Below are 26,738 nucleotides of genomic sequence, written 5' to 3'. Positions count from 1 at the left end.
AAAAAAAAAAGGGTTTCATATGGTATGTACTGTATACATAATGCACTTCACCATGGTGTGATGCACATGAAAGCTGTAACTATAGCATGCGCTATTCATTCTGAATCTCGCTGCCGGCTGCACTGTACGTGGCCATGGCACGAGTGTTTTTACTTGACACTTAATTAGCATGCACGGATGACACAGTCTTTTCAGAATCAGGAAAATGCAGGCATTTTGGGGGGAAAAAATCCAACACAAAGCTGTCATATTCAGTGGATATAAAAAGTATACACACCCCAGTTATAATTGCAGGTTTTTGTTATGTAAAAAATGAAACCAAGATAAATCCTATCAGACCTTATCCTGCCTTTAATGTGATACAGCAACCAACAAAATTCAAGTGAAGAACAAATAGAAACGTTTTAAGGAAGATAAAAAAGAAAAAACTTATAATAACCTCGCTACATAAGTAAGCACACCCTTTTATATTGGGGCATGTGACTGTGCTCAGAAGTAACCAATCACATTCAAACTCATGTTCAAAAGTAATTATCATAAACCTGTCATCATGGAACTGATCCCGATTAACTACAAATAAAGATCATCTGTTTCTGAAGGATTTTCTTGACATCTTTTTAGTTTCATCTGCCTGCTGAAGCCAAAGAGCTTACAAAGCATGTACAGGATCTCACTGTTGAAAGGTATCGATCAGGAGAGGGGTATAAAAAGAATTTCCTAAATGAAGATCTGACATGATTTATCTTGGTTTAATTTTTTACATCACAAAAACCTGCAATTTTAACAAGGGTGTGTAGACTTATTAAATCCACCACGGGTGTAACGATATATTCCTAAAATTTCGGTTGACAAAGTCTCTGACCTGGGGAAAATGATCGATTGAAACATAATGAGCTCTGCAGCAGCATCTGAGGCCTCAGTTTAACCGGAAATAGAGCTGCAAAGCCGGCTAAAATGCCCGACTTCCGTGTTTGACTTCCCAACTTCCATTGTACAGTGCAATTGTATTAGACACATAATTAATAGAATGCTGATTTTGATGATTCTCATGATGCATATCTTCACATTTTTGAGTCATGGTTACACCCCTAATATTCACTGTAAGTCTATAAGTAACAATCACAATTCAACATGTCAAGAGAAAATAAAGACGCTGGGCAGACTCAAATATATTTTGCATGTTATTCGAATACAGAGCACCACATATCCTAGCCAAAGATACTGACTGTCTTCAGTTGTCTTCAAAAATGTTTCTTAGCCTATGTAGTAGAATGGCAGACACCACAAATAGCCCTGCGTCAACTTGTCCTTCGTAACTTGGAGTGGCCATTTGGAGCACAAGCGGAGCAGGATGTAACTGGCTACCAAAGAAAAAAAAAGCATAACCAGTTAAATGTTTATTTGCTGAAGGGTAGTATCAAGGGCAGTTCGATAGGGTCATTGCTGCACCTTCAATCAGCATTTTAACACTTCCCTGTGCAGCAGAGATTCATGGTTTAGTCCATGGGGGAGAATGCAAACAGTTTACTTTCCTGACTGTGGCTCTGCATCCAAGCTTAGATTTACCGCCATCCCCTCACGTAGTACTGGATTTATCGTCCTGGATGTATAATTAACGCAGATGGTCTCTCTCTCACACACACACACACACAGTTTGGAGCCTCCTCCAATCTATACATTCTATAATAAATGCCAGTGCCACAGTAATCCTGGTGTTGCTCCTCTCAGCTGCACCACATGTGAGGCAGCAATTGATTGTGGGGATTTTAAGTGTAAGAGTAAGCAGTTTCAGAGGCGCCTTTCTGCCAACATATCGATTCATTCCCACACTGGGGAAACCTCGCACTGCTATTCTCTATAACTGGTGGTGTTTCTCTTCATTTGGACCGTGACATTATGGAAATAAAAGAGACTGCGCATGTACCAAGACTGAACAAAAAAAATTGTTCAGAACTGCCAGGGCTTCATTTTCTTTTGGCTTTTCATTTTCTTAAGAGCTGCTTTTCAAGACGTTCTGGCCATCCGTTCATGCATATTCACAGCGAATGGGATCGAGCCAGCACACATATTCACAGTGAAGTTTGTGTGAAATTATTATCACACATTGGGTGGACTAAACGAACTGTTCATTTAGTCTGGGTATTTTCATTAGTTAGATGGAACATTCAGGACAGAGAACCTTGGAGTCAAACAGAAACATCGAATAGATTTCAGTGAGTTTCCCTTACCAAAATATCTAAGCAATAAAACACGACATGGCTTGTTGTAACAGAAAAGTAAACAATGACATGGTGGTGTGATCCCGCCTGTCATGAAGCGGAGCTAATGTTACAGCCCCAAAGTTCATTGTTTTCCTATAAACAAGTTAGTGCAGTGATAAACCATTGTACCCTCAGTAGCTTTTCTTTTTCTCTCTTGAAGATAATAGGAAAAAACAAATGCATCTCTAATGTAGATGAGTTAGCTAGTGCAATCTACTTTGGTACCTTCCAAACATTTCCCTCTATTGTAAAAAAAAAATAGATATAAATATATATATATATTACATAATGTAACCAGCAGGTAGAGAAGTAAGCCTAACCATTCTACTTGAAACCCAATTGAATTTACATCTCAGAGATGTTCTTATGCACCTTGCATTTATGATCATTCTGATAGCACGTATCATAATAACATTCAGTTCAAATGAGACAAGTAGAACATAAAGGAGTAATTAAGGAAGTATAATGGACAGAATTGTATGGTATTAGCATGGCCTGTTTTTAAAAGATCTTTTCTTAGAACTGCCTGAATGATGTTGACGTCTTTGAAAATAGATTGGTCAGTCTGTATTATTCCTCTTCGTGGAACCATGTTGTTCATCACGTTTTCATGCACATGGTTACAGCAGCATAGGAGGTATAAGGAGATATCCTCAGGAGCTAAGATCATTAAGACACCTAGTAACATGGAAGCATCCCAATGAGGCATCATGAAGCTATCAAGAACTGGCGGGATGTTATAAACTGTATACCATCCAAGACTGGAGAAATGAGAATCAATGGACACTGCATCCATCAGCTTTGCCAAGCCATGTTCTCTCCTACACTGAGAGAGACCACCAATAAGACCTCCAGATACTACAAGCCAATCTTCCTGTAAAAAAAGCATATGATTTTCTTATTCTGGCCCTAACCCAGTGCTGGAGGAACTCCCTTCAGTCCCTAATTGTTCAGATCCATGAACAGTTATATTTCTCAGGCTTTTCACTCCAAACTCTGTGTGTCTCCTGATGGACAGTGGTGTAAGCAGAATGAAAAGTCGATGACAATAAAGGCAGAAGATCACTCCAGACTGCACCATGGATGGATCACATTTGCAGACAGAGGCAAATTATCATTGCATCAGGTCATTGCAGGTGCAGAGTTTCCCCAGTCAGACAATTCACCTTGTGTACCTATTTAGGCCTCTATTTCCTTATATTATTACACACTGACTTGCTGTTTATACTTTGATTTTACAAATTGAATTAGGCAAAATAACATATAGCTAGAAAGCATATGATACACTATATTACCAAAAGTATTCGGTCACCTGCCTTGACTCACAAATGAATTTAAGTGCCATCCCATTCCTAACCCATAGGGTTCAATATGATGTCGGTCCACCTTTTGCAGCTATTACAGCTTCAACTCTTCTGGGAAGGCTGTCCACAAGGTTGAGGAGTGTGTTTATAGGAATTTTTGACCATTCTTCCAAAAGCGCATTGGTGAGGTCACACACTGATGCTGGTCGAGAAGGCCTGGCTCTCAGTCTCCGCTCTAGTTCATCCCAAAGGTGTTCTATCGGGTTCAGGTCAGGACTCTGTGCAGGCCAGTCAAGTTCATCCACACCAGACTCTGTCATCCATGTCTTTATGGACCTTGCTTTGTGCACTGGTGCACAGTCATGTTGGAAGAGGAAGGGGCCCGCTCCAAACTGTTCCCACAAGGTTGGGAGCATGGAATTGTCCAAAATGTTTTGGTATCCTGAAGCATTCAAAGTTCCTTTCACTGGAACTAAGGGGCCAAGCCCAACTCCTGAAAAACAACCCCACACCATAATTCCTCCTCCACCAAATTTCACACTCGGCACAATGCAGTCCGAAATGTACCGTTCTCCTGGCAACCTCCAAACCCAGACTCGTCCATCAGATTGCCAGATGGAAAAGCGTGATTCATCACTCCAGAGAACGCATCTCCACTGCTCTAGAGTCCAGTGGCGGCGTGCTTTACACCACTGCATCCGACGCTTTGCATTGCACTTGGTGATGTGTGGCTTGGATGCAGCTGCTCGGCCATGGAAACCCATTCCATGAAGCTCTCTGCGTACTGTACTTGGGCTAATCTGAAGGTCACATGAAGTTTGGAGCTCTGTAGCAATTGACTGTGAAGAAAGTCGATGACCTCTTTGCACTATGCGCTTCAGCATCCGCTGACCCCTCTCCGTCAGTTTACGTGGCCTACCACTTCGTGGCTGAGTTGCTGTTGTTCCCAAACTCTTCCATTTTGTTATGATAAAGCTGACAGTTGACTGTGGAATATTTAGGAGCGAGGAAATTTCACGACTGGATTTGTTGCACAGGTGGCATCCTATGACAGTTCCACGCTGGAATTCACTGAGCTCCTGAGAGCGGCCCATTCTTTCACAAATGTTTGTAAAAACAGTCTGCATGCCTAAGTGCTTGATTTTATACACCTGTGGCCAGGCCAAGTGATTAGGACACCTGATTCTGATCATTTGGATGGGTGACCGAATACTTTTGGTAATATAGTGTATGTGTCCCTAAATCATGTGCCTTTGTGTATTTATTACAACTACATTTCATTGTGATCATTATTTTGTCCTGCAGCTGCTTAATATCTAAAGTCCACAAGTTATTTTCGACTGAGAAGCAGCATGCCAGAAGGAAGTACGCGCCTGACCTGAGTGAAACTGAATCCAGTTTTAGTCAACTGATTGTTTGCACTATAAATAGAAGACTTTTGAATAAATACAGCAGTGTGTCATCTGTAAATCTGTGTTTTTTTTAAACACTCTTGTGTTTGGTCTTGTGTCTGAACTCATTCAGCCAAACTGAGTTGAAGGTATGCGCTTTGCGTTACGCCCCAGCGGCGCTCTTAATCCAGCCCCCATTTTCTTGATTAAATGGTGGCAAATGTCACTCGCGCACCTCATCCACCTGCCGCCATGAATCCTGAAGCTGTTGTCAATTTTCCTTTATCTCAATCAGGAGCAGAATGAAAGGAGACAGCCGTTCAGCCATTAGGATTCACGCGCCGCAGCTTAACATAATGACCAAATGTATGACCGTGTCTGGCAGAAAAGAGAAAGCAATTAATCCTCGACACACACTTCGGGAGATGAAAGATGACAAAGCATGGGATGTTTTTATTTCTTCTATCACCTGTAAGCTCCTCCTCCTCCCACACCCGCCCTCTTTGAGTCCTTGTGCAAAGCCGAGGTGTTGCGTTCACATACTGTATTGCTAGCTCATTTGAAATGTCTAGTGGTAGTAAGTTAAGGGGACTGACCTTGATAAAAATCTCAAAGACGAGCAGATGCGGTTTTTATTCTACCTCTCCATCAGAAAGCACAGAAGTGGCCAGTGCGGTGATGGACTCACCGTCCTGTGCAGTATTTGGAGGTTAAGGTGGTCAATGCAGCCCCGCAGGCCACGGCAGACTGACAGCTCTAATGGCCTCTGAGTTGCACCGAGCCTGGAGCAGCCGTTACTGAATAGACAGCGATGAATGAAGCCGGCTGGGAGACGACCTCCCAGGAAGCAACGAGGCAGAGTTTCCTGTTTAAGAGGATCGGTGTCTGGTGAATTTTCTGCTGCTGGTGTCGATGAAGGAATTCAGAACGATGATATAGCACAGAATAGCACTGCTTATATTCTGTCCTGTTTTACATTATTACTTAAAGTAGAACAGCTTGCTTTTTTTTTTTTGATGTTTACACACTTGGCTCATTTTCTTTAATTCACAGATATAATTTAGAAATAATCATCGTGACCTGAGAGCAAATGAGTGTTAAGTAATGACTGACCTACAGTAATGTGAAACAAAGATGATTTGAGTCTGTCATATCATCTCTAATTTTAATTCATGCTTAATTCACATAAAGCAGACCCACAAAATTCATCAGTTTGCTAATAGCCTTCTCAGAAAGGTCAGAAACATTTTGCAGGGCAAAAGAAGAAGACGTCTTCTTTGAAGCGAGTCTTGTGTAACCTGATGGTGTTTCCGAACTTTGAAATCACAAGCTAAATAAGTTGCTTGCTAGGTTACCTTTATTTGCTTGTAATAATTTTAAGCATGCATTAGCGCTCATGCTAACTAGACATGTAGCTGGAGCTCTGTAACCTTGAGCAAACTTGTAGAATTTGGAAGGATATGATGCACAGAATGATCGGTCAGTTCTCAGCTCTAAACCCCAGTGTAGCAGCAGAGGCCAATCTCCCAGCATGTGCTCTGAAAGCAGGCATGGCTATGGCATAAACAAACCGAGCCCTGCAAAAAGAGAGATGGAAGAAGGGATTCTGATGCAGAATGCAATTTGGCATGACGAAGGGGGCTTATCTGCTAAAAATAGCTGTGTCTCTGACATGATTATCTTCCATTGTGCAGGGAAGATGCTTTCTCCCCCTGCTCTGTCTCTCTGTTCATCTATTCATTATAAACCTTTCTTTTTGTTTCTCTCTATCATTATCTGCATTTGTCAACCATCTGAATAGCCAGTGCATTGATGAAATCCTACATCCTGTCCAAACCATATGCTTTAGTTTGGATGATGATAAGGTGGATAAGATAAGAGGTTGTGTAGTGAAATGTGATAAGACTGATTTTACAGATAAAGGTAGAATTTTCAAACTGCTAAAGCTTCCATTCCTCCTACAACATAAATGATAGCTCATGCAGTCGACCATCCATGACGGCCCTTCCTCAACCTCATTCTAGCAGGGGGTTGTGGGTAATTGCAGCCCGTGATCTGCTAGATTAACATCCACCAGGGTCAGCTGGACAGAAAAAACAAATGGCATGTTGGTAAAAACACCTTTTTCCCTGTGGATGGAGAACTTGATGGAGACCTACCCTATACAGCAGGACTTTTCAACGAAAATTTGCAAAAGTATTTTTTTCAGTCAGCTGAAAAACCTTGTGTCCACCATTTTGTCCACCAAGTTTCCAAATAAGATGGCTTCCAACCTGTAAGGTATTTAATTAAAACAGCTCTGTCCATGTTGACTTGAACAAGACAAGTAAACATGTTATTTTGTGGTATATGCTTTCACACTCCTCATCCAGCGATCATTTCAGAAGCCTTCCTTGCTTTCTCTTCGTGAATATTCATGCATCACGATGGTGTTTTGGACAACATAATCACGCATTAGACGCCACTGTCAACACTCAGGGAGTGAAAGCGGTACTTTCCCAATGAGGCAGCCTGATCTGGGCTATTATATGACTGCTCAGATTACACCTGAAACACTGACAGCATGAGCACTCAGTAACACCGACACTGTTCCTTTTTTCATCCTAGTGCTTTCAGAAATCAGTAACTCTACTCTCAGTTACAGTTCCCTGACTGCTCGTATAGGGCTCTATTCAGATTTGGCGATTTAAGTCCAAATATTTACAAAGAGAAAGTTGCTCGTGTTCAGTCTCAGGTTACGCACATGCTTAAATAGATTTTTTGGGTGCGCCATTCAGGTTATGCAAATCATCTGCTTGTAGTTGACACCTCAGAGGTTGCCAGATTCTTCTTGAGTAGAAGTGTATGAGACGAGGTGTTTTGATAGTGTTTAGACCACCACCTTTAAGCACAAACATCTGGTTTTAAGCACAAAAAAAAATTAAAAAGAAAGAGAACATCTAATAGGAGTTTAGTATATTACCAATATATTGCTGCATAAATAGACCAGCTGTAATTATCACATTAATCACTGCAAGTATGGTTTCATTTAACAATTTGGCTTCAATCCTTGTAAAATAGCACTTGATCCAGCACACTGTTATTTTGCATTTTATTTTTTAGTACTGCGCACTGGCAGTTCTTCTCCCAGCTTAATCAAGGTCATGAAATGGTATTGTTTTTGCAGATATTCTATCACTCCTTTAATTCTCTAGTTTGTTTTGGTGAACTGAGATATGCCTCTGTTTTATTCAAAGTGTGCAACTCGGGTGCATAACTTTTCTGCGATTTCTGAGTAGTTCTTAAGCCCGAGGTCTGAAAAACATCCATCCATGGATTCAGGTGCTTCGTAAAAGCCCCTACTGTAAGATTTACAATATTCGTCACCTGAATAAATTACACAGCATTCCACTGCTGTAATTGAATAAAAAAATTGAATAAATAGACTTGGCTTTTTTTTCATTCCCTGGTGTTGCATTAGCCTTGAGCCCGATAAGCAGGCTGTGTGTGTGAATCCTCTTGTATTTAGTGCTTATTCATTAGAGCAGAAGTGCATGACTGCCTCTGCTATTAGTTGCATCTGCACAGGGCCAAGTGAGTTTTGGCCCCATTTCTGTCTGACTAATTGGCCCTGCAAACTGCAAAAAGCTCAGGCTGACATGCAGATGTTGGCTATTTGGGGTGTCTCGGCTTGTAACGGTGGTTGTATGGTGTTTATTGTGATGTTACTTGAAAGATGTGTATTTGTAATTTTGCAATAATCATTTCTGGTCAGAACATTTTCTGCTTGCATAAATGAGACTGGAAGCTTAACCTTAAGTCTTATCCAACAAAACTCGCATACCCTTTAGGGCATAGAATTCAATTACATTTCCATTTAAACCTTCCATTAAAGACATGGTAGCTCAGTAGTTGATGACTGTAGTTGATTGCTACCACTTTACTTAATGACAGTACTATACTGTATGTTCCAGTGATTAAATTCTTATGGCTGCATGGCAGGGCTGGAATTGCACTTTTAATCATAGTTCCATATCAAACCGCCTGTTTATACAATGCAATCTTCAATGCACTTGACTAGCTCTTACACAGCTCATATACAATAATTAATGCAACCATGATGACAATGTCCATCCATTTTACTCAGCAGAACTTCATTTCAAACTATTGCTATTATTCTCAAAAGCGAATGAGAGAAGAAGAACGGATTGATTTGATGTATTGGAGAAACCACTAAATGGTTGTCTGAGTAGGAGGAGAATCCCCTGCTTTAATCTCTCTGCTTAATAAGACTCATTTCATTTTGCGTCTGTGAAATGAGCAAAGAGGTTCTTTCACACGGCCGTTCAAATTAAACTCTGGCTTAATTACAGCCGGGTCTGCCGAGGCCCGCTAATCAGTGACTTTTTTAACGTGTGCCTATGTATCCTAGAGTCTGAGTGAGTGGGCTTAAGAAGGGGACGTTTGCCCTTCTCTGTTTTTACCTTTATTCATCCAAAAAAGAGAATCATTTCCTGAGTTCAGCTTGCTGTTATAGGAAATTAATCAGCAACGGTGTAAGGTGCAAAGCGGCCTGAAGTGTCCCTGTTCCGATTCCCACTACAAAGTTGATTAATTTTCTATAACAGCACAAGTGTTGCAATTTGCTGCTGATTGCAAATTTCCCCTTCATTTTATCATTAATTTGGTCTCGGCCAATTCCCACCCACCAGCCAACTCTCTCCTATCACACGACAGCTACCAGCCGGGGAGGGTGAAGGCTGACACATGCTTACTCCAAGACACGTGAATCCAACCAACGTCATCTTTTCAAACTGCTTCTCATGCTGGGTCACAGTGCAGTGCAACATGCATGAAGAAAAAAGTGCTATCCACCCTCTTCCGCATACATGAGTTCACAGATGCCTATGATTGGCTGGTGTCGCTGTGATTGGCAGGAGTGAATGTGACAGATGGCTGTGGCACCATCAGGATTTGAATTATTGTGCTAGCTGGGAGCCAACAATTAAATTTTTTTTATTTTTAAAAAATCACACACCATACTTTGTATCCACTTATAGTTACATATAACGTGGGATGCTCAAATTATACTCTGTCTTAATTACAGCCAGGGCCCCGCTAAGCAACAACTTTTTAATGCATGACTATGTATCTTTGAGTCTTTATAAGAGGTGAACATTTGCCCTTCTCTCTTTTTACCTTTTCTCTCTCTTCCATATAATACAATAGTTCCCTGAGCCCGGCGTGTAACATACGGCATGATGATTGCACTGGCAGCTTTTTTTTGTGCAGACATACAGTATGTTATAGCACAACAAGGCCTGTGCACAGCCTCTATGGCCTTTTAAAACCTATTTATTGCTCACAGCTTCTTCCCAGTAGGGCTGGTGTGTGCAAGACTGAATTGCAGGGTCACAATGAAGACAGATCCTAGAGAGCTTCTAAACGACCAGCGATGCTCTGCTTCCAAATCTCAGCTTTCTATTCTCCCTGTTGTCCCATCGTACACTTCTGTCGGTGTTTCCACAGTAATAACTGAGCTTTAGTTAAAGGTACTTGGCGTCACGTTTGCATTAAATTTACAGTCTGATGAGGTCTAGTTGTCTTGACCTACTTCTAGTACTAACAACTTTCATAGCCAGACCTGCACAATACTCTCTTTGCAGTGAATGAACCATAAGCAGATGCCAGCACCAGCTTTTGCATTTGCAGTGTTGCATTTGCAGAATATCTGATTTGTTCCTTTGCTTTTATTAGTTCCTAATACCCGATGGATTTGATCAAAATACTTATGGACTACAATGACTTGAATACACATGAAACCTGCATGAAGTGCATCAGTCTCAGAGATGGGATTTTAGGTCTGAGTTGAGGTGGTGATTGTGAAAGCAAGGCTTTTTTCTTTTTAAGTCTGCCAGCTACAAGTCTGTGCCTGCCTTGTGACCACACTTGGCATTTGGGACGTCTTCTGAGAGAGTGGATTAGTCGATGAGGTGTAGCTGTAATACTCGAATTCCCCAGCAGAGGGCTAGACGCCTGTGTCTTTGGATTACTGGACCTGTTTAAATTCAGCACAAGAAGCACTTCTAGCTGTTACCTATTGGGATGCAATTCTAATTTAATAAATACAGAAAAAAAAGTAATCAGCAATTGCTTACATATTAACAGATAAGAGGTATCAGTAGAGGGAATGGAATGGATGAGATTAAAAAGTCCCTAAGCTGTATGTGGGCTGAAATGTTATTGCACTCCTGAATAGTGTTGGCATGATTTTATACACTCCTCAGGGAGAGAGAGAGACTGTGGGTGTGTGTGTGTAAGTAGAATTGTTTTGTTTCTATATTTAGCAAGGAAGCAGTGACTGGATGTTGACACCAGAATGTAAATTTCTTACCTGGAGCCTTTTTTTTTCCTCCATTGACTTGTCATGGAAAACTTTTTTAAATCAGCAATTACAGATTTACAGAGCAAATGGAATTTCCCACCCTTATTAAGTTTTCCTGTCATAGACTAGACAGCACATGCCTCATTTGTGCCACAGTGAGAGCTGCACATTTCCACTGCACTGCCATGCCTGCTAATGGTGAAGCTCTTGTAGAGTGGAATAAAATGTGTTAAACAACGTGATGCTAAAGCCTTTCAGGATGGGAGCTACACTAGAGATTGTTACACAGCTTTTGCAGTAATGTTTATTACAGGATAATTACAGTTCGGTTTTTATTTATTGAATTATTCATGAAATCACGCTGTAGGCAGCCTAATTTTCTTGCCTCTTCTGCACAGACCTGCTTTCTAGCTTCTAGAATGCTGAGAATGGATTAGGCGTTCCCTCACCAGCCTTTATTTTTTATCTCACGTCAGGTTAACAAGACAAACACACCTTGTCATGTTACCGAGGAACTTGAAAGGGCAAAGTTCATTGTGCAGAAGTTGGACGGAAAACTTACTGCTCGTTACAAAGCGCTGACACTGGAGACTCCTTCCGTAAACTTCCAAACAACTTCACCATATCAACAGTTATGCAAGTTTCTTAGTTAAATAACGTATTTAATTCAGTCTTATATTATGTGAAGCATCCACCATACAAGTCCCTGTGGATGCCGTGTTACTATAGAAACATTATATAAGTGCCTTAATGTAAACCTGTGATATGCCTTGAGCTGCTTTAGAATTAATCAACACCTTCTCACCTATTAGATTCGAGAATTCAGCAGCTCTGTGGTGTCATTAATGTGTAATGTATATGTAAGTGTGGCTCCTTCTAATCATTCAATATGCCCACTTAAGCTATTGAATCCTAGCATATAGTTGACGCATGACTTAATGAGACTCTTGAAACCAAGTTTTTATATATATATATCAATAGCTTCATCAACTAACAAAACGGAAGTGAAACTTATGGTGCTTATTAAAGTATTACCCAATCAGAGGGGAACAACTGCTTAAGGCAATCAACCTATACATATAATGTTCTATGTGGGAAATGCATATATAACACAGCCAAAAATCACCAACACACAGCAACAACCAATATCAACAAAATACTTCTGTCTTCAACTGGAAGGGCTCTTACAGTATACATTACTACTGAGTTTATTAAGTAGACTAAATAAATAAATTTAAATACTCTTGGCATTAATATTTTCGTTTGTGCAACGAATAAAGCGAACAAGAAAAACAAGAACTGAAACTGATTGGTTTGCTCTACACATTTAGCAGGCATGCATTTGCACCATAGCAAACTGGCTGCATGCCAAATCATAGTATTGCACTAGAACTAGTAGCATAGTATGCTAATAATAGTCAATTATTATAATGTACTCTTTTGACAAACTGTTTAACCCTTCTGATCTGTTCAACCCATTTGAAGTCTTACTAAAAGTGATACTAAAAGAGTGATATTAGATGACTACATTTCAAAACTTGCCTTTATATGCTCCAAGGGATATTAGAGATTATGTTCAGCTTATTTTGCCCTGAGGGTAAGACAGTAATATAAAAGTGAAAATGAGTGAACGAATGACCAATCACTGATCACCATGGTTCCCAACAACCAATCACTGACCACCGTTGTGTCTAAAGACCAATCACTGATCGCTATGGTTCACAACAACTAATCACTAACCACCATTGTGTCTAAAGACCAATCACTGATCACCATGGTTCCCAACAACCAATCACTGACCACCATTGTGTCTAAAGACCAATCACTGATCACTATTGTTCACAACAACCAATCACTAACCACCATTGTTCCTAAAGACCAATCACTAACCACCATTGCTTGTCCCACCTACGCAAACCCTCTTTTGGCTATATATAAGTAATAGACGCGAGATATTCGTTCTAAAACTATTTCCTTCATGTCACAACTACTTGGTACCACTGATTCTTTTAGCCTGCACTCGTGATATTACAGACACACATTACGGACAATTTGGAAATGCCGATCAGCTTCCAGTGCATGTCTTTGGGCTGGGGGAGGAAACCCCAAAGCACAGGGAGAACATGGAACGCCACCATGGCTAACCACTAAGCCACCATGCCCCTCCCCCTCCCCCAGGATGATCCGGTGAATATGTAAATTAGTGCGTGACGTCACTGGGTGATCTATTTGAGCGTACAGTAGCTACTTTCCCCTGAAAAGACTGGCACCACTGCATGCGGTGGCTCGTTTGCATCAGTCTTGCGCATGTTGTGTTTAATCGTGATGTGCTAAAATGGCTCTTTTTAAATGAATTGCATGATATAGGACAACGATAAAGGAGGACCATTAATATGGTCAAATCTAGAACCATTATAGCTCTCTGGTTGTTAGAAGCCTTTTAAGAGGCTAGGAAAAGTTAGAGATAGAAATGCTGTGAGTGTAGTGAACAGAAAGTAGTGTTGAATACAGTAGTAGGATATTTCCAAACTGAAGCACGGCGCGCGCGCGGGTGGGGGGGGAAAGTTTCGCAGTTGTTAATGTCCGTTTCAGTTCCTGTTTCTGTGTACGCGTGTGTGTGTGTGTGTGTGTGTGTGTGTGTACGTGAGTGTGTGCTGGTATTTCTCTGCATTAATGCGTGCACGCGGCACGATTTCACCCGTTGTCACGCTCCATTAGCGTTCGTTGATGTGCGCGTGAACGGCGCGAGCATGGACTACATTCTCTCGTGGACGGGTTCGGGTGCGCGAGCTGTCAGAGACGCGATTTCTAACCGAATGTGGCCCGCCACAGTGCGGGAGGTTCACTTCACAGACTACTCCGAGCTCTCTCACATCGCCAACAGCGCCCAGACTCACAGCACAGGTCTGACAACGCTCCCAAAACGCACTTCTTTTTATTTAAAGTTTCTTTAAAAAAAAAAAAAAGTTGTGCTAAAATATTGTTTTGAACTGGAACAAGCGGGAAGTCGTTGGCTTGTTTTCAAACAGACTTAGCGAGTTAGCATTTCCCTTCACTCAGTGTGGGCTGTGTACTGACAAGCCAGCGTGGCCATGTTTTTTTTAAAATTTTACAGAGGTTTTTTTTTTAATTATGGCTAATATTTATATCTAAAAACGTGGACAGGGGTGTCATGAAGGATTGACATTGACAGGGGAAAACTTTTTGCTTTGACTTAAGCATTAAACGGTTCACATACACGTTCACTTCTCCTATAACTTCAAATGTGATGAAATGGAGTCTATTAAACAGCAGGTTTCCATAGAAAACACAATATAGTGGTGTTGTTATATTAGACATAACAATAATGTTCAAATGCAGATTCACTTAACACTACTCCTGTTGCACAAAGAATTTACAGAACTATATGTAGGTGTGTGTGTGTCTGTGTGTGTGTGCGTACACACTCCTGGACAAAAAAATTGGGCCAAGCCCAAAATGGCAAAATATTAAGCTTTTAATGGTCTTAACAACAAACCATTGGTCAGGAAATCAGCTAGATAAAGTAACTTGGGGGTAGAGTGGCTTAGTGGTTAGCACTGTTGCCTCGCACCTCCAGGGTTGGGGGTTTGATTGCCGTCTTCACCCTGTGTACGCGGAGATTGCATGTTCTCCCTGGGCTTTGGTGGTTTCCTCTGAGTACCCAGGGTTCCTCCCCCAGCCCAAAGACATGCGTTGTAGGCTGATTGGCATCTCTAAATTGTCCGTAGTGGGTGTGTGTGTGTCTGTGCGATTCTGCCCTGTTTGCACTATGATTTCCGGGCCTATTTTGCTATCACAGCCATCTTAAAGAGTTCTTCAGAGTTGAGATTGAGACTGTGACATGCTCACTCATGGGTGATTTTGCACCACTACAACGGAACAGAACAGTTCAGTTGTCCAGAGATTGTGACTTTGAATCCTGGCAATGCAGCAGCCATCTATTCCCCAAGAGAGCAAAATTGGCCATGCTCTCTGGGTGGGAGGGACTGCATTCTCTCTCTCTCTCTCTCTCCTGTCAATTACAACAGCACTAGCCAATCGTGGGGGTCTGTGAGCTCATGTATGTGGAAGAGGGCAGACAGCACTTTCCTCCAGGTGTGTAACACTGCCCTTGAGGAAGGATGCGGTTGGCTGGCTTCGTGTGTGTCTCGGAGCAAGCCTGTTAGCCCTGACTGGTAGCTCTCGTATAATGGGGAGACCTGGCTGGTGGATGAGAATTGGCCAAGAACACATTAGGGACAAAATGAGGGAAAAATAACAAAACTCAGATTGTGACTGCTACTATGATGCTCATCTAAAAGCAGGACGGCACAGGATGAAGTGAAACCCATGGGCAAGCAATCATTTAAAATACTTGACTTGCTTATGTTATATACACTAACATTACCAGCCTACATGCCTGGCTCATTGTCCTTGCATGCTAATGGGCAGAAAAAAAATTTTACTTATTACCTTAAGATCAGGGTACAGGGCGTTTCATGTTGTCCTCATTTGCCTGGCAACGAACGGCTCCAAACTCTTCCTTAATCTCTTTTAAAACATGTTTTCTAGTAATAACACTGCTATTATTAGGGCTTGTTTCCAGCCATCCTGGACAAAAAAATTCTGTAGAGGTGTTCCTCCTCTCCTGCCTGTCATTCGATAGCATGTGCTTTTAAAATGCCTACAGAGTTTCCATATTGATTGTTAATAGGCGTCATGCCAGTAGACTTCCCTCTCCAACAAGGCCTACATTTCGCAATCAATCATAGAGAGCTTCCTGGTATGCATAAGGATTTTGCTTCTGCTATTTTATTATTTTTTTTTAATCTACTTCCAAGGAGGTGGTTGTTTTATTGTAATCCCAGTTTGAAAGAAAGCTTAGTCACTGCTAGGGAAGTTAACAATTTAGGGCAGGGGTGTCATACTCAAGCGCAAAGATTTGAGCTTCATTTGTTTTCTAGCAACCCAAATTCAAACCCCTGAAGGTTTTGGTAAATAGCTGGTAAGTTGACTTGAGTTTAGGGCCTTCTCAAAGACCCTCTTGTAGCATTGCTGGGATTTGAGATCACAACCTTTTGGCCAGTAGCACACAAGCTTAACCTCTGAGCTAGTGTCTCTTGTTTACAGATCACTGGGTGTGTTGGAATAGGCAAATCAGTCATGTGACCATGTGTGAAGTCTGAATGGTTGGTGCATTGCGTAGCAATGGGTCGTAAAAGTGTTTTAGTGTTGCTCATGCACATTTGGTCATTTGGAGTACATATAAAAAAAATAGTACTCAGGATGTTATTTGTTTATATTTGCTTCACCCTAGTTTTGTACAGAAATTGTTCTACGGTCCTACTCAAAACCGTGATCTGATATCAACTTAACTCTAAAGCTATTCAAATTGTCACACTACTTCCTGTTTCAGAGCCACCTAATTTGCTATGCATATAACATCAAGTCACAGAATTTTGCATGTAGGCTAGCGGTGTGACGGCTCCCATTTTATCATCATTCTCTATCAGCAACATTGTAAAAGCCCATTTTAATAGGACTGGTGCAAGGTTACCTTCATGGTGGGATTGCTCACACTCAAAGCTTTGTACAAAATGCATGTCTAGTGACACCCTGCATGCCACATCAGGTGTTCCTGCAGGAAGACATGCCAGATATGTAATGTATATAATTGTACAGTTAAGCTACAATCTTTAATCAAAACAAAGGATCAAAATGAATCTGTATCACCAAACTAGTCCAGAATCGATCCTGGGTACAAATCTGATCATATGCCAAATGTGAAAACCCACCAAAGAACTAGTGCAGCAGAATTTCAACCTTCTTTGAAGAACAGCTAAGAAGGTGAAGTGGTGCTTTAAAAAAATAGATGCACCATTAGGTATTTAAGGCACGGCAGGTTCGGAGGCAGTTTAATTGCAGACTCTGTTTAGAGTAGAAATGAATGAAGTGCACTGCTTTTTCCCTTCGTGTAAAATGGCACAGAAAGACATTAGAGGTATTAGAGACAGTTACTCCCCATAAGCAGGAGTGCATTTTCATAAGAGACACATAACACAGCAATGACCAGCGAGCCAGACAGTCTTAGGTATTTTGTGCATGTTGGAGGAAATCATTACGGCAATGCTATGTATATTGAATATATAATCATGCTTTTGATTTCACCCATTAAAAGATTTATGACTTATGGCTCCACGTTCCAGTTTGTTAATGCATTCTCCCCATGACGCAACCATTCAGTAGCTGCAGACACGGCAAGCGCACATGTATCAAGTTCTTAGCAGTAGGAAATTGTGTGGTTAGTGTTGTGTAAAGCTGACGGCACTTTAGAATGTAACAACAGGAATCTAGGTTTCTGGACACTCAGAATTAAAGTTTCTCACGTATGATCTTTTGCAAGAGTTGCAAGCTTTGGGCAAACTGGGAAATTTCTTGCGCACGGAATTATACTGACTATACTGGAGTTTATTGATATCTTAAAAGCAAGTAAAACCCTGCCTTAGAAGCTGGTCTAACCTGATATCAGGATCTTAGCGCGGCAACCTGTTCAGTCACATTTATGTGGGAAAGTTTTATGTAGATAATAGGAATGTACCTGCATGCTCAGAGCATACTTTAATCGATTGATATCAGCTACCATTTGCACCCAATTTAATGTGGCCATTAAATAAAGGTCATGGAATCCTAATGTGTGTGCCAGTTGTAGGCCACATGGCCATGCTTTTAATTTGCTATTCTGATTTGTCAAATTAATAAACTGACCAGTCATCTGCTGTGATTACAGCTCACTTTAAGGAAGTGTAGCTCAAAATTCTATACATAGAAAATTCTGAAGATAAGCAATATCTTGAATTAGGATGTCTCCCCGGAAAAAATAATCACACATAACCGAGACACACCTCTGAATTGCGGACAAGTCTGTAGTTACGTCTGAGTACCGACGTGTACAATTTCAGTATTAATTCTGCAGTCGAAGTGGGGAGACATTTTTATAGCCAGTGTTTAACAAGCGAACATGTCCTTATGTTGATTGATCTAAAAGGAAGACTTGTATATACAGCGTAAATCATTTAAACCTAAGAAGCGCTACTTTGTTTACAGTTGATGGTGTGAGCAGCCATGTTGAATTGAGAGTCACTTGCTGAACTTGGGATTGAGGAGACTATCCCGAGTTCCTGAGTAGGAATTCTTAGTTGAGGGGCGATTTCTTTGGTTTTTTCGTAGTCAGAGGTAGGCGTTCTGACCTTCAGTCGAATGACCCTGACCAGGATAAAGTGCTTACCGAAGATGAATTCATTTTCTAATGTTAAAAGAGCAGTCTGTAAATTCACAGTGACAAGCCTTCACATGACCCTTTTTGTAGAGAGCTTTCTGAGTTTCTTTTATTAGGAAAGCCGTTAGAACTGAGCCGCTCTGTTCTGGCAAGTAGAAGAGCTACTGTCAGGGCCAGAAAACACTTTAAATGAAGACAAACACTTTAAATGAAGAAACAAGGAAAATTCAGTGCATGGTAATATTGTGAATGACTCTAAAATATGATTTTAAAGTACTTAATTGATTAATATAGGATTAGGAATGAACTTAAGTGTTACAAACTGCACCTTTAATTTACTTGAACTCTTCATTATGCATCTGTAATATCAACAAAAATCGACAAAAAAGATCTTAAATGATTAGATTCATTAAAAAAAGCCCGACTGAGACACCCCATGTTAGTGCTAATGTGCAAATGATAACTAGCCTCAACAGCTCCATTTTGTTATTAGCAACATTTAGTGAGTCATTAAGTATTATGTAAATGTTAACTGTGCCTGTTAGCTTTCATTCATTGTTATCCTCATTAGCCTGTAAAAGCCAGCTAGAGCAGCAGAAACAGAAGATCCAACTCACGTGGCTTGCCACCATGACCTCACCTCAGCCTGCCATTGATTACTGCAGGCTGTGGCTGGCACGCCGTTATTTGCTTCTCACTCATGCAGTCTAAATGCCAAACTGGCAGGGAGGGGCAGACACGCTGCACGTCAAATGCCTCCCCTTCCGTCTGATTGCTGGTGAGACTTTGACTTCAAGCCAAACTAAAAAAGTGTTTACCAAGTCTGTGCATGTAGCACCAAAGAGTGACGGCTGTTTTTTTTTTCTCCCTTGACCTGCTCTATTTCTCCGCCCCTGCCGGATTGAAGGGAGATATAGATTTTGTACTGAAGCTGTCAGCAGTATCCACATGGTGGGAGATGAATAATGTGCCGCGAGGTCAGTGCAGAGGAGGAAGGTTCACTGACTAGTCATGGCACGGCCTCATGTGCTTCTCAGTCACGCAGATAAATTTAAAGAGTCTGCTCTTTGCTGTTTTGCATCCAAATCACACTCCTGTTAGAAATCAGGCGAGGGGTATTTTTGTTCGTAGGCACCACACTGAGAAAGAGCTGGAGGGGAAGTATGAGTTCTCTACAAATCTAGGACAAGCTCGGCCTACCTGAATGCTTACTTTAAAGATGAAATGGAAATCATAACATAAAAATAATAAGTAATAGTAATATTATATGTTGCGCATATGCAGGGATGGACAAGTCATAAATTCATTAGCTGTAAACACTACAGTGTGCTGCCCAGTTTCATGTTTTGGTTGCCCTGAAACGTAATTGATAAGGCTGAAAAGTGGTAGCTAATGTATTTACAGTAGACTAGTTAGCTAGTTAAGTGCATTAATACAGCCTAAGAGAAATGAACAAGTTCATGATTATTCTCTACTAATAAAGTTTTCTAATGTAGTGCGTCATGTTTGTGTCCGCGATAAGTCATTGGGCAAAGTTTTGTCTATAAATGTGGTGTTCCGTCGTTGCATTTCAAATATTATTTAAGTCTGGTTAGCATCTTTATTTTCTCTCATTATGTTTAAACCTTTTCATGTATACATTATTTATACACATATCCAGATTCTTTTATATTTTCTTCTTTTTTAAAAGGTAAAATTGCGTGAGGTATGAATTATGATTCTGTCTAAATATTACTTATATTAAACAGTAAATGGATTGTCCATGAGTATTAAAAAAAAAAAGCCTGATTTTTTTTTTTTAATTGACTGTCCAATGTTCAAAACTTTTCAGGTTTAAAATTATGAAAAAATTTCAGAAAATATAATTTATGAACATACAAAATTTACACAGTTTTGAACTTTTGCATGTTGCAAGTAGCTAAAAAGAAACCTTCCCCAAAAATATCTTCCAAAAAAAAAACAATACACTAATTAAAAAAAATCTAAGGCAATCAGTGGAGTCTGATACAAAAAATGTTTACTTTTTTTTAAATGTAGAAAGTTAGTAAAGATTGAGAATGACAAGTAGTCTAGCCAGCTACAGAAGTTTATGTTAATTTACAGTAATGCTCTGAAGTAATTTGGAGGAGATTTACATTTTATATTTTTCCAAAACACAAAAAAGAGCCATAAATTGACTGTCCCTAAGTATGGACACGATGCATGAAAGAGTTAACTGTGAGCTGAGTGCATGTGGTGCTAGCAGGAGAGTTTTGCCAGTGGTTTTACATACCTACGTGTTCGTGATACAGAAACCGTCTGTCCTCTGTGCACGCTAAAAGTAAAACCATATCAGGAAGTCATTTCGTTTGGGTGGAATATCACAAAAACAAGTGTTTTGTTTTTTAGATTATTGTATGACCAGGGACATGAAGTATCTAACAAGGCACAAAAGGTCTGTTTTGATTTCAGCAGTTCATTCCTTTTAGCAATACGACAAAGTATAAAAAGCTGACTTCTAACCTGTTTAAAAAGGTCAAACTTTGTTAAGATACTCGAGTAGGCAGGGGATTTGAGGGCACTGTGGGACAGTACGATATTGTGTTTCAGTGTCCGTGCACTCTTAAGCTTATCTCAGCACTTTTTTCTCTTTGTATTGATTTGGGGGTGTAACTGGAGAGGTTGGTGTCACCACAAAAGCCACAGATCAACAGGTGATAGAGGTCATCACATGGACACGCACGGATGACGACCCAGCAGCCATAGGTTGGGACTTTGTTATGCAGTTTTGCATGACGTGTTGTTCAGGCCATGAAGTATACACTGTACACCTGCACATTCATCCAATTATCCAATCAGCAAATCATGTGACAGCAGAGCAATGCATAAAACCATGCATCTGCACATGAAGAGCATCAGTTAATGTTTACATCAAACAACAGAATGGGGGAAAACGTGATCTCAGTGAGTTTGATCATGGCATGATTGTTGGTGCCACACAGTCTGGATTGAGTATTTCAGAAACTGCTGATCTCCTGGGATTTTCACTCAAACCTAGGGCTGAAACGATTAGACGACATTATCGAGAATGTCGACAATAAAAGATTATTGACAAATATTTTTGTAGTCGAATAGTCATTTGATCTCATAGATCCTAATGTAAGGTCCGGCAATAACGTGGTTTGACCATTGGAGCGCTGTATCTAAAGACTAATGCAGCCTGCCCAGTTGCACTCCACTAGAAGCAGACACAGTGCTAAGAGAAAATGTCCAAACTGCGTCGATACAGCACAGTGTGCGAACGTTTTACGAAATTAAAAACAAAAAATACTGTCTGGTGTAACACTTGCAAGACGGAACTGCCATGCCATGGGTCAAAACATACATGTTGGAACATATGAAGAGGCACTGGAAGCAGCAAGTTAGCATGGCTAAACGCTTGACCTAGCTCTGGTCTAGTCTTGTGTTTATCGTAATGTTAAGGAATTCCAAGCGTGAAGCTTGTGAAAATTAATAAATAAATCATCGCTAAAGGTATAGTTTATCCAAAAATAAAAGCTCTGTTTTACATTAACAGAATCCTTTTTTCTTTTCAAATGAAAATGCTGCTGGCTTTTAGTTAAGATACATTTTTTATATTCAAACCTGTATGCTTTGTTTTTGTCTGTAATGCGGCTGAGATTTATTTATTTTTAATTTATTTTTATATTCTACTTAAAGATACAAAAAAGGTTAAAACAACAGTGAGAGTTTGCATTTGTGATTTTGAGTTGGACAAAATCGGTTGAATGAAAAACATGAACGAGGTCGGCCTATTCAGTTGGCATTAAGTTCATTAAAAGACATTTTCAAAAGATGAAGGGATTTCTTTGGTTTTGTTTATTAGTTAGAAGAAGCTTAACACAACCTTTTAACCCATTGCAGAAGTTGGATAACCGATTAAAACCTACTGTTTAATCATCGAATTAATCGCTGATTAGGCGAATAATCGTTCTAATAATCATTAGATTATCAAAATAATCGTTAGTTGCAGCCCTACTCAAAACAATCTCTAGTTTACACAGAATGGTGTGAAAAGAACAAAAAAAAAAACATCCAGTGAGTGGCAGTTCTGCTTGCAGAAACACCTTTTGATGAGAGAGGTCAGAGGAGAATGACCAGACTGTTTTGAGCTGACAGGAAGGTTACGGTGACTCAAAGAACCACTGTTTACAACCGTGGTGAGCAGAAAAGCATCTCAGGACTCGTCAAATCTTGAGGCAGATGCAGTACAAGAGCAGAAGACCACATCGGATTCCACTCCTGGCAGCCAGGAACAGGAATCTGAGGCTACAGTGGGCACAGAAACTGCACAGTTGGGGGTCACAGGGTCTCTTTCTAATCATTAACTGAAACTCTTAACAGTGCATCGTTTTATACATTATGCTACTGTGAAAACATAACAAGCAGAAAATTAACAGTGCTTTGCAGACTTGATGAAAACTATACCGTAGCCGTCGGTTGATTTGATTTGCAAACTAAATGCCACATTTGTGCACCAAATGGATGGAAGGAGCGTGGTGCAATTAGTCACTCCAGAGCGCGTGTTAACGAGAAGCTCTGGCACGAGGTGACACACCGAGCCACTGACATGATCAGGGTTTGATGAATTGAGCTTAAGCGGGTGTTAATGAGGGAGAGTAGTGAACACTCCCCAGCCCACACCCCTCCGATGCAGTGTCCAAACTGCTGTCCCAGCACAAACACACACACACACACACACGCACACACTAATAACTGCAGCTACCAGCTACTCTGTTTATGTCCTGCAGTGTCCTGAAGCCATGGCACCCAGTACAGGCATCTCTTCACACTAATTGCGCCACCTCTCTGAGCAGAAAATTAAATGAAGGTGAATGAATTAAGGCTGTGATTAAATGAGCGGCCAGGCCATGAGTGGGCGAGTGCACTGCTGTGCGAGGTGGACTTGCTGACCCTGAGCAAGAAGTTTTAGCTTCACTTGTCTCGCATGCTTCGCCAAACGTGGCCTAAAGCACTCATCAGGCTTCAACATATTAGGTAGTTAATCAAGAAAGTCTACCTCTGACCAGTGCTGACTGGAAGGATGCTGACTGGAAGTTGTGTGTGAAAATTACAAAGTTTGGTAATAGAATCAGGAAGCATGTGAACATGACCAACTTCTCCAATCACCCTTGCTAAAATTGTTGGTCTTTTTTTTTTTTTTTTTTTTTTTTTTTTAACTGAAAAAGTAGTTTTTATGGTCCTTTACTGTTGATAGAAAACAGCGTGACACACCAGTGTATTTACTTTCTGCATCTGAAAATCAAAAAAATTTTAAATCTATGTGTTAATCATGTGACAATCTTTTAATCCTCTGTAGAAAACTAGACTATAGGTCTGTTCATGTTAATATTTCCAAAATGGCAGCATGGTGGTGCAAGTCTTTGTGCCTCATACATAACTTCACAGTCTCTAGGTATTGTCTGTATGGATGTTCTCCTCAGAGTGCGATTTCTCTGTGGATTTTCTCCTTCATATTCCCACTAGTGTGAGTATGTGCATGTGTGTCTGATGTGTTAGCAGCTTTGCGATGCCCTGCACCCACCTCCTTCGGGATATTTGTGCAGACGGAGCAGTCAAGAAACACTTGTAGTCATGTGAGGAAACACAACTGCTTTTGTGCATGTTGTCAGTGTTGTGTAAAACCCACCCCCTTAGATACTGCAGGGTTAAAGGTCATGATCCCTATGATCCTTGATTTGTCTTAGCACAACATTAATCAAAGTTCTCGAAATAATCAGTGGATTCAAGATAACATAGAATGTAGTATAGATTTTCACTCAGTTTGTCTTTCTGGAACTCATACTACAGTATGCGTCCAAAATTTGCCTGTAAATGAAATTAGCATTAGACTTGATTAGAAGTCTTTTTGTGATGAAAGTAACATTGTTAACAGAACTTTAAATGAGCCACGTCCTATCATTACAGGAATAAGTAAAAAAAAGATGTAGTTCTTGTTTGGGATGAGTTTTGAACCATGATTCCCAAATTCTCAGATTCTCAGAAGCTTAATGACTAAAGGCCTTTTCAGCCAGGCTGCACAGTTTACAAACAAAAAATGTGTAAGATGAAAACTCTAAACAAACACAGTTGTCAGTTTAAATTTTTTGTACATTAAAAACCTGCTTACAAATACCTACTCTTAGACTTTTATCTATCTTCATAAATTCATAAAGGAAAATTATGACTGAAAAGACTCCTTTTTTATTTCTGCATCATGAACAATGTAAAACAGTGTGCATTTTGTCTGTATAAAACTAAATAAATAAAAAAATTGCCATAAACAGAGGATTAATTTTGTAAACAAAATATCTTAAAAATAAATAAATAAATTTATAATTTCTCCTAAAAATTTGATTGAATAAACAAAATCTCTGACCTTGGGGAAATGATCGATTGATACATATTGAGCTTCATAGCAGCACCCGAGGCATCATTTTAAATGGCGATAGAGTTCCAAAGTCGGCTAAAATGACCTCCACTACCTCTTTCTCAGGCACAGTAGATCACAGTGGCATGGGGCTGGCGTCATTTGAAAGCTAATGAAGAGCTCTTTTTAACTGTTACTATGTGGTCATAAACTGCATGATGTCTTGTGCATGTCTGTCATTTTGATCTGGCGCTATCTGCCCAGCGCACGCTCTATATATTTTAGTTACCAGTTATGGCTGCCACTGGTTCAAGGAGGTTTTAACTGTTCAGAATTCACTCCACGCATTACATCTCTAATGCATATGATTAATCTTCATATACATTCCAGTGAGCACTTTTGTGACTTGTGTGTAGGTGGAACACTCGAAAACATAAAGCAAACACATTACAGTGTGGGTCAGGGCTTTCCCTATTCCAGTCCAGGGAGATTTCTCAGCCTACCCTCTAAACCAGGTGATTATTGAATTGCGGAGCCCACATGTAGATGAACCTACTTTATACCACAACACTTTTGAATAATCAGTCAGTTCAGGCAAGTGATGTTGCAGGTGTGTAATGTGCAATGCATGGCACTGATCCAATAGAAAACTATCGGGTCTGATACAACATATAAAATATTGTGTTGCGACAGTTTGAAATAGATCATCTTCCTCTTTCTCTCTTGGTGTGTTCATGACCCACCTGCTTATTATGGTGCATCCATCACCATTCTCAGCTGCAAATAAGTGGGTGAACTAAAAATAACTTCAGCTGGGCAGTTTTGCAGCTGGCAGTGAACCAAGTTGCCAAAGTAAAATTGCCTGGTTGTCTTCTGTGTCAGAAAGGCGTTCGTCTCTTTTACACATTCACTGCATGCACTGCTACTTTCCCAAAACCATACACACACACACACACACACACACACACACAGTCAGGTCCAAAAATATTTGGACAATGACACAATTTTGTGTACACTACCACAATGGATTTGAAATGAAGCAATCAAGATGTAAGGAATTACGGCCGTTTTTTTTTTTTTTTTTTTGGGAGTCCCTCCATTTTCACAGGCTCAAAAGTAACTGGACAATGGACTGATAAGCAGTTTAATGGCCAGACGTGGCCTGTTTCCTCCTTATTTCCTTAAATGCAGTCTAAAGAGGTGTCAGTAGATCAATAGATAGATAGATAGACAGATAGATAGTGTGTTAGATGGCATAAAACACAGGAGACACTTCATTTCAAAAGATAATAAACATCACGATCATAAAAAGAGAATTTATTTTGAAAGATGAAGTATTTATTTTTTATAATTTTTTACGAAGTTTTAAGAAGAGATTTTTTGGAGAAAATGCATCTTTAAAGCGTCACATATAAAATATCAAGGTTATTGATTATGATAAGTGGAAAAATTATAAATGCATTATCCTGTGCTATGTTTGTCAATTGAATGTCATAGCAGAGTTGATGTAAGGAGTGCATATAGATCTATATCAGTGCGATTCGATGGATGCCAGTAGTGTTCACACTAAGACTAGGCAATGTGGCAATATAATATCAATATCATGACAACACAGTACACTTTTCTGAAATATTAATTTAAAAAACAGTTTTTTTTTAATGCAACACTGCTGCAGATGTGTATATTGCAGCAGGTAGTGGGATTCAAAGCTCGAGCTATAGCTTCAAAGTGCA

General features: G+C 40.2%; 1 protein-coding gene across 4 annotated transcripts in view; it reads left to right on the top strand.

Annotated features, from left to right (window-relative positions):
• oxr1a (oxidation resistance 1a) overlaps positions 1-26,738 on the top strand; it is a 177,440-nt gene that overhangs the window by 105,373 nt on the left and 45,329 nt on the right. For 2 of the 4 annotated variants that reach the window (XM_053228056.1, XM_026924548.3), the window contains exon 1: positions 13,932-14,224. The exons of the other annotated variants lie outside the window; for them this stretch is intronic. In XM_053228056.1, the coding sequence (XP_053084031.1) occupies positions 14,071-14,224 (154 nt within the window). In that variant the 5' untranslated portion in view covers positions 13,932-14,070. Of the gene's footprint in view, positions 1-13,931; positions 14,225-26,738 lie in introns of those variants that run through there. 4 annotated transcript variants of the gene reach the window in all.

Source organism: Pangasianodon hypophthalmus, chromosome 22 (genome assembly GCF_027358585.1).
Source record: "Pangasianodon hypophthalmus isolate fPanHyp1 chromosome 22, fPanHyp1.pri, whole genome shotgun sequence".
NCBI classification, from domain to species: Eukaryota; Metazoa; Chordata; class Actinopteri; order Siluriformes; family Pangasiidae; genus Pangasianodon; species Pangasianodon hypophthalmus.
Note: the sequence above shows the minus strand (reverse complement) of the source record. Positions and strands in the feature narration are given on the sequence as shown.